Here is a 12953-nt window from a genome sequence, read left to right on the forward strand (position 1 = left end):
TCAGAAATAGTTGCTGCTATCAATGAAATACAGTTGAAAAAACGAGTAGAAGAAATAAATTCAGATCTAAAAGAGCAACGAATGCAGGATATTAAGGATTGTCAGGCCTTTTCGCTTCAGTTGGACGAATCTACTGATGCAGTTGACATCGCCCAAACTCGTTGCAGTGTAGAATAAGTAATGCTGGTTCATCAGGAAGTTCAAAATGAAATGTTTATTTTAATCAGTGTGGTTAAAAAACTGCAATATTCTTTTAAGCATTATAACTAATTAATATTACGATAATTAAAATAATATATTGCAATAATAATAATAAATAATATTACGATGATTTTTTTCTTTGTCTGAACATAAATTAGAAATCTTATACCTTGTACTCCAATTTTGAAAAAGGTAGATTGCAGGTATATCTGTATGGACAGTGTCGATCTTATGCAAACATTAGTTGACACCTCTGGTTTAATCAATGATATTCAGTCCATCTATAATATATACTAGTCAGATGTTAACAGGAGTCCTGCAATTAATAGCACTACAGTAGACATTAAATACCATAGTGCCATATGAATTAGGTGAACAGCTTGTAGAAAAAAATATTTAATATATATTTATTATTGTTTAGTTCCCTGTCTGGTTTTTAAATAAAGACCAGTGGACAGGTGATTTGGCATTAGGTTATACAGAGTCATCTCTCACTGTAACAGACAACCAAAAAAAGTACCAGCAAAAGGCATAACATTAATTAATGTTATGCCTTTTGTGAATTTCCCCTGGCATAACATTATGCCAGGGGAAATTCATTAAAGCAAACTAAGCCTTCCATTATAATAAACTATTCTTTTGGTCCCTAGGAGTTTGTTGTAGTGAAAGTTGACTGTAATCAATTTGATATTCTGTTATAAAAATAGAGAATGATTATAAATTCATCATGTCATAACTAAATATTGAAACTTCTTTGAAGGTTTCTAAATTGGCCAAAAGATTTAATACAACCCTCTGTATCAGAGTTGCCTTTGCTTGCACTTTTAAGACATAAAATCTACCAGGAACCTGAATATTCACCTTTTATTAGTGCTTTGGATTACATTTCACTTTCCTGGCAGTTGTTTTGAAACTGTGGATTCTCATTAGAGACCAGACAGAAACCATGGCCAGAGAGCCTCTTGGAGCTCTGGTCAGTTTTGAAACTCAGTTTCAGTTCATTTTGCTTTGAAAACTAATGCTGGATTTATAATATCCTTATGTTATAACTTTGTTGTCAACTAAAAGCCTTTTAAAATTCTTTCAGCTACTGAAATTTTGTTTTTCTGCAATTGAAATTCAAGGATAAGAAACTCAAGTTCAACATTTTTCTAATAAAGCATTTTATTGTGTAAATTGTAGAGTTACTTTTGATTGACTACTGTTTTTACTGGAATTATATTTTTTATTTTTCCTTTTCAGTATTTATATATTCAGTTGCTGGTTACAATTGTCCAGTAAAAGAAAGAATGTTATATTCCAGTTGCAAAAGTCCCCTCTTAGAAGTTATCGAAAATAAAATTGGTATTGAACTGGCCAAAAAGGTTTGTTTTAATAGATTCCCTTCTCCTCCTAACTTCAGTCTTGATGAATTAGTTTCTTTGTCATAGAACAGTTTAAAAAAATTAATTTGAAGGTGTCATAGTTGATATCTCATATGGAGGTGGCAGGGCATTTCTTTTAGCAAAAGTTTAGTTTGTCTTGAAAACCTCACACCTGCAAAACAAACAAACCAGATGTATTACGTTTACTAATTGTGGACAACACATGAATAGCAGACAATATGTGGGTAGTTACTTTAACATAATTCCAGTGGGCTTAACTTAGCCCTCATTTCTAGATCCACTCGACTCTAAATAGTGGAAATCAATTCTTATGTCCATTCTCCAGCAGAAAGAAGGATAACCTAACTTATTTCAGTATCCAAAACTAAGTCAGGTGTTAGGTCTTACAAAGAATTCTCTTCATTTCATTTTACCATTTGATAATACCTAGAACCACAGCCCTTCTCTTGCAAAATGATAGCATTTAGATTTTCTTATTTTGTATTATTTTTATTGTATTATTTTGTATGAACATATCACATATGCAACTAGCACCCATAGGAGTGTCTCCTCATAGCAATTTAGTCTTCATTTAGTTTAATTTCGCTTCTTCCACTTATTGTTTCTTAATGTGCATGCACAGACACACACATGCATGTTGATGCAACATTAAAAAAAAGTTAGGCATTCCCTTCTACTCCAGATTGCTTCTCACATCAACAACTGCTTACTCATAATAAATTCCAAATTCACTCAGATATGGCATACAGCTGTACCCACATTTGAGGAGATGTTTCCAAAATGTTTAGCACTATAGCAATGCAGACTATCATCAATGAACACCATTTATTGGCCAGGTACAAGAGGAACATTTATTAAGTCCTTAAAGACTAAAGGTGAATGAGCTATTCTCATATGGTGGACGTGGATGGGTTTTTCTTATTATTCCAGGAACAAGAATTTTGATGCCTAGTACACTCTCACCTTTAATTGTTTTTGCATAATCACAACTAAAACCAACTTCTCAAAACCTTAATCTTTGTTCCATTTAACAGAGTACTTAAGTTGGTTAATCTCTTCCTTTATACACATTTTTTACTCTTTTTATTCTGTAGAAGAAACATTGAGATTATAGTATGCATAGACCTGCACCAATTACTAAATCTAAACACTTACCTAATTTTTGTATAAAGCCAAATTTCTTGATTTGCAAGCAATTTCAAATAAAGCAATATGGACAGATTTCAAAATGAAGAATGGGACATTGAAACTTGTAGCTCTGGTCCTGATTTTATGCTTCGGTCTCTTTTAATCACGCACATGCAAGAAAACTACCTTGATATTTTTCAAAAAAACTTAGCTATTTGTTTTTTAATTTGATGTGACCTGAAAGCAGAATCTGTTCTGTGATAGAAAAGTGGATTCAGAAATTCCCTCTCCCAAAAAAAAAAAAAAAAAAAAAAAAAAAAAAAAAAAAAAAAAAAAAAACATCATCAAATTCCTGTTATATACCCTCAAGGGGGTGTACAGGATGTGATAGTACTACATGAAAAGTTTACATCAGTTACTAAATCATTTGATATTTTGGTTTAGGCCAATAAGAATACAATTTGGTTGGCTAAATCCCAAATTGCCAGCCCATCCTCGTTTGTTCAGTATTCAAGTAGATACCTAACAGGGTGCACCATGAGAAGGTGAGGATTGGATATTAGGTCAGAAGCCCTGGTCAGTTCTCCACATTCCTTTAAAGCAGGGGTTCCCAACCTTTTTGGTCCCAGTACCCCTTGGCTTTTAGTAAATTATCCGGTACCCCCTATTCATTATAATAAGAAATAAATTCTCAAGTTTACCATGCAGATTCAAAGAATATAAGAAATAAACAGTAATTAAGTTTTCATGAAAGCTTTATTCGGTAAATACATCAATTACATTATCATAAAATTGTAAAATCTTTATTAAACTGTAGTAAAATCAACTAATGAGACCCTTGATTCTGTTTCTCATCCACAAACAGTTTTATTCTTGGTACAGTTTTTGAAATAGATACCGGCATATCATGTTCAGGCTCCAGTTTGTTTCTATAGATAAGTTGTTATAAATGGAATTATAGCCATGTAAGCACGTTTGGTGATAATGGGATATGCTTCTCCAAGCGTACACCAAAAATTTCGTAACTTCATTGGTTGGAATTCAATTCGGAATTTGTTGTTATTGCGGAGATCAATTATCTCGTCTTTCACTGGGTCGTTGTCACTGATTTTTTTTTCTAAATCAGTATGAAAAGGGTTATGTATCCAGACTTCATTCAATTGGTCAGGAGGAATTATTCTTTCAACTGCCTCTTTCAAAGGTTTTAAATGCAATATAATGCTATCACGAACTTCCTGTTTTAGTTCATATACAGGATCTGAAGTGATTTCATCAAGAGATTTGAAATTGGCAAAGTTACCTAACTCCACCTTTCTTCCCCAGAGAGTCAATTTTTCTTGAAACGATTGTATCTTTTCTTCAGCCTCCGCAAGAATGACATCTGTACCTTGCGGTGAAATGTTCACAGAATTAAGAATTCCAAATACATCAGAAAGATAAGCCAGAGAAATCTCAAAGTTTGGATCTTTAAAATACGAAGCAAAAGCAGATTCTTTTTCGACTAAAAAAATTTCATTTAAATTTCTAAGTTCAAAAACCCTTCCAAAAACATTTCCTCTGGATAACCATATGAAGCAGCAGTACAATATGATCTGCTCCAACCTCTTCACACAAAGATTTAAACACATGGTGATTCAATGCTTTTGCTTTGATAAAATTCACAACTTGAACAACAACATCCAAAACGGCTTTCAAATTATGTGGAAGTGTTTTAGATGCTAAAGCATACCGGTGAAGGATGCAATGGCTTGTAAAAATATTTGGGTTGATTTCTTTAACTAAAGCACTAAAACCTTATTTTTTTCCCAACGTAGCGGGAGTACCGTCAGTACAAATAGATTCTACTAATTCCTATGAAAGGCCATTTTGAATAAAAAAAAATCATTCACCAAATTCATAATGTCCACTGCCTTTGTTGTTTCTTTCAAGGGTTTACAAAAAAAAAAGAAATTCCTCTTTTATTTCATTCTGATGTATATATCTAATAAAAACAAGAAGCTGTGTGCAGTTAGAGACATCAGTTGATTCATCCAACTGTAAACTAATTCTTGCAAGACTTTTCTTAATTTCCTTCACTACCTGTACATGTATGTCTTCTGACATTTCTTGAATCTGATTACAAATTGTATTATTTGATAATGGTATTTGTGCAATTTTCTCTTTTGCTTCTTCACCACACATCAACTCAACCATGTCCATAGCACACGGCTTCACTAATGTCTCAGCAATTGTATGTGGTTTCTTTTCTTTGGTGACCCTCAATGTAAGGGATAACTGGCCTCCAGTGCTGGCTTCTTTGGGGTAATAAATCCATGGTCATGAAGTGTGACATTCTTACCAAATCGTGCTCGTTTTATTCTAAATGAGGACTCTGACTCGTTAGAATGTTTGGGATGAACATTCTGAAGATGCTCTCTCAATTTTGATGGCTTCATACTGCCATTGCTGAATATCTTGGAGCAAATGAAGCAATTCTTCTTTGTCAAACACAAAAGTAAAACCATACTGCACATATGAATCTTGGTAACAACATTTCTTTGGCGTGGTCATTCCTTGGGTCTGCAAAAATATTTTTTGTATATAAATCCTGATCTAACCTTTCATTTTAAAAATAAGTTAAAAAATAAATAATATTTTAATGTATTTAAATCTTGATCTATCCTTTCATTTTTAGAATAGGCTAAAAATAAACTATAAGCTACTTATGATTAGATTAAAATTTAGTCAGCAAAAGTGAAGTTGGTAAAAGTAATTTAGCTAGCCTATGTTATCACTAAACGTGTGTACTGTGAGCATGTCGAAATGAAGCAGTTGGAGTGTGTACCATACAGTACATCATGCACCTGCGCAGGAGGTGCAGATGCTGTGGAGGCAAGTCTCGAGGGAGCGCCGATCTGGCAATTTCACTGGCTATCTTGAATCTTAACCAGGCATTTTGAGTTATCGGACCCTGCAGTGAGAAAAAAGTCTATGCAACCTCACTGTGTCCGAAAAGAGACCTGAAATGTTGCTGGTGTGGCTGACAGACAGTACCAACATGGAATAACCTGGAAATGTTGATAACATAACTATTTTTGGAATATATTAATAGCATAATATACTTATTTACCTGCTATTCACCATATCCCCTGGACAAGCTTCCTGTACCCCCTGGGAGTACGGGTACCCCAGGTTGGTAACCCCTGCTTTAAAGGCTATGTGGAGGTCTCCTCTCAGTTAAAAAAAAAAAAAAAAAACCATTCATTTTTATATTGGTCACACATGCTAGAAGTTATAGAACTATTAGAATGTTAAGGCTGTTTTATTTTTCTTCTACACCCATTTTTGTAACCATTTTTAGTTATAGGCATCTCCCATTTATCTCCCTCTTTCTCTGTTGAAGGCTTCCTGATGGCAACATTGTCCAGCCTGTCTTCAGTTTAGGCATCAGTTTTAATAACAGTAAACTACATGAGTTATAATATACTCAGTCAGCATGCAATCTGCATGATATTAATTTTTACAGATGATTGAAATATTGATTAAATTATTTTTTTTTTAAATTTGTGTTTTAGTCTTATTGTACTTAAATCTATTTAGTTAAGCACTGATCATAATATACAAATCTGTAATGTATTCTTCAGGACAAGATATATTAACTTAGAATGTAATCGTAAATCACACTGTCTGTGAGTGTATGGTATATCCATTACAAATAAAATGTAAGTCATTTACCATCTTAAAGTGCAAACTGTATACTTTATCATCTTCTAACTGTGGCTGCCACAGTTAGAAGTTACGTTCTAAGTTAATATATCTTGTCCTGAAGAATAAATTACAGATTTGTATATTATGATCAGTGCTTAACTAAATAGATTTAAGTACAATAAGACTAAAACACAAATTTAAAAAAAAAAATCATTTAATCAATATTTCAATCATCTGTAAAAATTAATATCATGCAGATTGCATGCCGACTGAGTATATTATAACTCATGCAGTTTACTATTATTAAAACTGATACTTAAAGTGGGAGGTGTCATGTGGATATTAGTAGTGGTACCTGTGAATTACCATATACAATACAATTAACTGTCAATTTCATCTCAAAATTTCTTAAGAGACAAAGGAGTGAGCCCGGGGTTGCAATTTTTAGACAAAAATATGCTTGGGGATAAAAAAAGATTATCTGGAACTGTTCATAAATTCTAACTTATTTAATGGGAAGCTGATTATTTTGATTCCCTTGAGCTTAGAATTAATTGTATTTCTAAAAACATTTGTCTTCCCCTCCTCAAAAAAAAAAAAAAAAAATGCTGTCCTTACTCCGATTAACCTAGTTATAAAAATCATTGACAAAAGTCTTATTTGTGGCCAAACCAACAAAATAAGTTAACTGATGAAATCAATTCCTGAGATCCTGAATTTAGTTCATACCATGCTTGACCTTAACATTTGTATTACCAAAAACACAGCTATTTGATTGAGACCTGCATTGATTGCATTAACTTTCATAAATTCTTTGAATTATAAAAGCAGAACTGAAAATATAATCTTACATTATGAAAATTATGGATACAACTACCATGTTAGAGAAACTTTAGTTTAATATAAACCAAAATATACACTCGATGTTTCAACCTTCACATTAAAGTCATCTTCTGGAGTATATGTATATATGCTAAAGTTACTGATCAACCATTAAAACTATTTGCCATGTAGATTGTAGTGCAGCTTGTTTCTTTGTATATATACGTATACTCCAGAAGATGACTTTAATATGAAGGTCAAAACGTCAAGTGTATATTTTGGTTTATATTAAACTAAAGTTTTACCCTAACACGGTAGTTGTATCCATAATTTTCATAATGTATTCTGATCACTGTGTAAGCACGAAAGAAAGGAAAAAGATAATCTTCAGAATTCAGATATGATTATAAACCTGGACTCTCTTCCCTTTCCCCACTGATGTTCCTTTAGCTGAAACTTTACATTTCCAGCAATATCCGACATAATTTGGTCTGCCTTTTTGATTTCAGTATTTGTGTTAGATATCTTTGAATGGCAAAGGAAATTTACAGGAATAGAAAGTAATGGAATGGTGAATTTGTAAGAGGTCCATGACACAAAGTGTGAGTTTAGGCTTAAGTACTGATTATAACTCTTCGAATGTTTAATGAAACTTGCACAAGGAATGAATTACAGTTTAATGCTTCCAGTATTTTGTCTTTCACATTTTATCTTCAAGTTTTACCTTCAAGGGTAAAATATAAATTGCAACATGTGCAACAAAGTAAAGTGGAACTTAGTAGACTGAATTCTAATTCTAGCTAGAAAAAGTCCCCTCTGTGAGCACTAGTAGGAAGCCTAGGTCGTAACTCAGAAAATGCCTAAGAATCATTTCCCATATTTTGGAGGGTTTAACACAACCATACTTATTTTAATCTTATTGATTTTTAAGGATTGCAACAAGTTTTGAAAAACACCTCACATTTCAATCTACTGTGATGCATTTTTTTTTTTTTTTTTTTTTTTTTTTTTTTTTTTTTTTTTTTTTTGGCAGTGTCCAACACTAGACTTGACTGTCCATAGTCATGATTACCAGTGTATCTTTTATATTCTTCCAGGTAGATGTTAGCTGATCCAGTCTAGATAAATTCAAAATATAAGATAGTTATAAGATGTATAACTCAAGATTGAGTAAAAACAAGATTTTAAAATGAATAAAGATCTTAAACATGCTAAAAATAAGTACATATGAAAACTAGAAAGTATGACAATTGTTAGCTTTATGGGGTGAAAAATCATTTTAGGCCCCCTCATAAGTGTTGGAGAAGAGGATCAAGTTTTTTGTCATATGCAAGACAATGTGAATTGTTTTTGGGTTATTCAGTCTGCAAGATGCATTCCTAATTGATAATTTCTGATCTTTGAAGATCTAATGAGCAGGTTCAGGGCTTTCCTTTGTCATTCAGATCCCTCATCGTGTACAGATCCACTTTTAATTTATTCACAGTTTAAATACTTGGATGAAAATAAACATAATCATATCATTAAGACAGTTTGTTTTAAATTTATCTTATTTCACCAAAATATGCATTGACTTTTGGGAATAGCCTGTATTTTGCAATTTTTTATACATTCATGGGATTTAGCAAGTCAAGCCACTGGAGAAAACCAGATTGTTGTACTTTAAGTGATAAGTATAGGAGTTCACTTTGATATTTGTTTGATAGTTTTAAACATGAATTACTAAAAAAAAATTATTATGGTGATTCTGCATTGGAGCAACAGAATTTGATATTTACTTATAAGTGAATATTTGTTATTCCTTTCCTATTTAATTCAGTTCAAATATTGAAAATTATCTAGAATACTCCGAAAGTTATATTTTGTTTTTATATACAAATAGTATACATTGTTGATAACAGAATGTATATTATTTTTAGATTGAGATAGATAATCCAGAAGAACTGACTGAAGAATTTCTTATAGAGGAGATTCATCCAAAGAAAAACATTCACAGACAAAAATTTCCAAAACCTAAAGGTCCAAGCAATCGTGGAGCAAGAAGACTTATACGTCCTCAGCAAGAGGATGCTGTTTGAGCATATGTTTATATTATATTATGATTGTGTACATAATTACTTTCATATGCAGTAATTGCAAATGGAAGTTTGCAAACTGTTTGTAATAAATATTGAAGCAAATTGTAATATATAAACTCAGGTTGTTTGTTAGTTGAGACTATATAGGAATTTACAAATTAAGGACATTTAGTTTTCATTATGCATGCACTAGCTGATTAGTAATAATCATAAGCTAGAGAAACACAAGCCCATAGATCTGGTGCACTAGTATGTTTTATTATCCGGTTTTGTAAGATATAGTTTATAATAAATCCATAACTGGAATTTATAGTCTTCTAATAGTTCAGTATTTTTTAACTCAAGAAAAAACTGACTTGTTTACCAGTGAGTTCAATGCATATTTTCCATAGGGAAAGGCAATAAATATCATCACTAAAAATAGAAATAATTGTATTTCATCTTAGATATCATTGCTGTTTACATAGTTCATATGCCAAATCTTCATTCTGGTTTGTATATAAAAAATGTCATATTTCATAAGTTCTTATCAACATGCAATTTTTTTTAACAATTAGTTTAACAAATATTAAATGAACACAATTCAGATTTTAAAATCTAATTGCTCACTTTTTTAGTTTTTGTCATTGTGAGATGAATTTATTACCATGCCAATTTTTATAAATTTCAGTTTTTCATTTATTTAGCAGATAGCAGTATATTTTTATATAGTTAACATGATATTCTAAAAAATTAAATCAAAATAAAACCTATCTAGTCAAATATTTATCTGGTTATTGAAATTTTGTTAGATAATACTAAAATAACTTTTAGACTTTTAATGTAAATAGTTGTTAATAAGTTGAGCCTTATTGATAAATTTAAAGATGAAAAAGTGTTTAAAAGCAGTCTAAACCTTTTTGTATATTATGAAATATTCAGTTATTAAATTTTTAAATATTTCTTTGTTTCTAATTAACTTTTAATCACTTTCTGATAGTCCAAATCAGATAGTTCCTGTGTTCATTTTTAGCAAAGAACTAGAATTATGCACAAATTCTTGCTCAACTTGTTCTATAACTGAATATACTTCACTGTTCTGAATTAGTTTCAGAACAGTGAAGTATATTTAAAAACTAAAACTGCCTAGCATATCTTGCTACAGTATATTTTTGGTCAAGAAACAGTTAAATAAATGGATAATAAATATCAACTGGTATTTAATGGCTAAGCAAGTATTGTTTTTAAATCAAAACTTCACACAAATACAAACCTTTGGTTTACTTGGAAGACATGGACTGTGCTTTAGAGCCTGTCTGCCTATGAAGGCTTTGATTAAAGTTATCTGCTCTCTAATCAATAAGTTGAAGGTTCGAATCCAGCTGTGGGCATGGATATTTGTGATTGTCTTTAGGTGAAAGATGATCACCCAATGTGAAACCAGGTGATCGTTCCCTTCCATCCCACTTGTTTGGAGACTTGAAGCAGCTTGGAGAAAGTTCCATGATTGGTCTCTAGAACACGTTTTTCAGACTATGTAACAAATGTCAAAAATACAAAGAATATATAATTAATAAAAAATAGAAAAAATCTTTAGCCCACTCATGGTACTAATATATACTATAAGCTCACAACTTTTTGTGAGTGGGAGTTGCATAGTTTCACTGGCCTGATATTTATCATGAACTGGTGACTAACTAGAAATTGGCAGAAGTCATAAGAATACCTTAGCTATTGAAGAAAAGCACATAAATGGTTCAAGACTTAGAAATAAATGAAAGGATAACATATCTTATTTCAAAGCCAAGTAAATGCACTTTGTCTTTGAAACTTTAATTTTGAATGTAATAGTTCAGGAAAATGCAAAACCTTCAGCATGGACACAATGTCTTAGGTAATATAGCATTTATTGAACTCACGTCAAAGATTTGTATTTTCTTATGTTTTTACTCACTTTTGTAACTTATGAAGTTTCAAAGGCAAATATTGTTTGCTTGCTTGACTATAAAATAACAGTGTGTTTATTATCCTTTTAAGTCTTTTCTTCAATAATTGAATTATAAGTTGTAGTTAACTGGATTGGATATTCAGTGTTTGATTTGGAGTCAGCACTCCTGAGATGCCAGGTCATGGCTAATGAGAAAAGTTTGCATGAAGTGAGGAAGTGTGGGGGTGGGGGGGAGAGAATGTGATAAAACAAATTTGAGCATGGGGTCACTTAAAATATTTCTTGACTAGAATGTCATTCAGGCTACAACTATTTCTCTGTTGATCCCAGTTATTTAGCAGAGTTAGATGAGTTTAATGTACATGAAAAAAAAAAAAAATATATATATATATATATATATATATATGGCATAATGGATTTACTCAACTGAAAGACATTTTTTTAAAATATTAAATAACTGGAAGCTGAGAGATAAAAAAAACTTTTTATTCAGCACGACTAGTTTGTTTCTTCTTTAAGACTTCTTCAGGCGCACAAGAAAGAGAGAAACAACCAACAAAAACATTTCATTAAAAATTCTGTTGAGTTTGTCTCCAGTATAAAAAAACATTAATATTAAAAAAAAAGAAAAAATTATGGCCAGTTTTGATATCATCTCCCTGTTTACTAATGTTCCTACAGAAGTCCTTATGCTACTGAAAGAGAAATTATCAAAAAAGGTTGTCTTTATTAAGTCACTACATTAATTCTGGCTTTTTCAAGTTTAATGATACTGTTTTACAAACAGAAATCTGGTTTAACCATGGGCAACCCATTATTGCCAATACTAGCAAACATATATCTGGAATATTTCGAACTGAAAGCTATCTCCTCTTTTCCTTTAAAACCAAGAATATGGAAGGGATGTATAGATGAAGTATATATATATATATATATATATATATACATCTATACATCTTTTTAATCTGGAGCCACAGTTCTGAATCTCTTCAGAACTTCCTTAACCACCTGAATAAGTCAACACCCTAATATAAAATTTACTGTTGAATTAGAAGTTCGTGGCTCTCTCCCTTCTTAGCTGTTAAGTTCACTCGCATCTCTGAAAAAGTAAACATCTCAATTTACAGGAAACCAACTCATACAAATAGATACCTCCATGTGCAGTCCCACTATTATCCACCTCAAAAAATTTGGAATCATCACTATATTAGGCAATCATGTTTGCTCACTCCTGTGTGAAGAAGAAAATATCGACAAAGAACTTCAGTTTCTTCTTACTACTTTTCAACAGAATGGCTATTCCAAGAAAACAAATTACTTTTCAATCCACTTCCTTGCCATAATACAGATACAAATAGTGAAAGAGGCCACGTTTCTCTACCATATATCAGTTCTTAAGAAATACAACATCTGGACTTCATTCACTCCTCTTCCAAAACTCCATTCCTTATTGAGATGACCCAAACAAAGACATGATAATCTTAAATATCCCAGCGTTCACCAGATCTGGTGCAACTGTGATAAACCTTATTTTGGCCAGATGGAGAAATCCATTGAATTACGCAGTGAAGAGACATTACATACGGTAGAACAAGAGCTAGTGTGCTCTGTCCATTCAGTTTTGTGGGACAAATCTGATATCTTTTGTTGCTATGACGAACTGGAAAGAAGAATGGTTGAATCTAAAGCAATCTCAATCCAATTCATCTTAACAACTTTAATTAT

The 12953-nt window shown here is 31.8% G+C and overlaps 1 protein-coding gene across 2 annotated transcripts in view; it reads left to right on the forward strand.

Annotated features, from left to right (window-relative positions):
- LOC150101821 (twinfilin-1-like) overlaps positions 1 to 9618 on the forward strand; it is a 106490-nt gene extending 96872 nt beyond the window's left edge. For both annotated transcript variants that reach the window (XM_090400146.1, XM_090400147.1), the window contains 2 exons: positions 1444 to 1565; positions 9143 to 9618. In XM_090400146.1, the coding sequence (XP_090256272.1) occupies positions 1444 to 1565; positions 9143 to 9301 (281 nt within the window). In that variant the 3' untranslated portion in view covers positions 9302 to 9618. The remainder of the gene's footprint in view (positions 1 to 1443; positions 1566 to 9142) is intronic.
- Positions 9619 to 12953: the final 3335 nt, after the last annotated feature.

This window comes from Typopeltis vanoorti, chromosome 11 (genome assembly GCF_054136105.1).
Source record: "Typopeltis vanoorti isolate ZY-2024b chromosome 11, IOZ_Tvanoo_1.0, whole genome shotgun sequence".
NCBI lineage: Eukaryota > Metazoa > Arthropoda > Arachnida > Uropygi > Thelyphonidae > Typopeltis > Typopeltis vanoorti.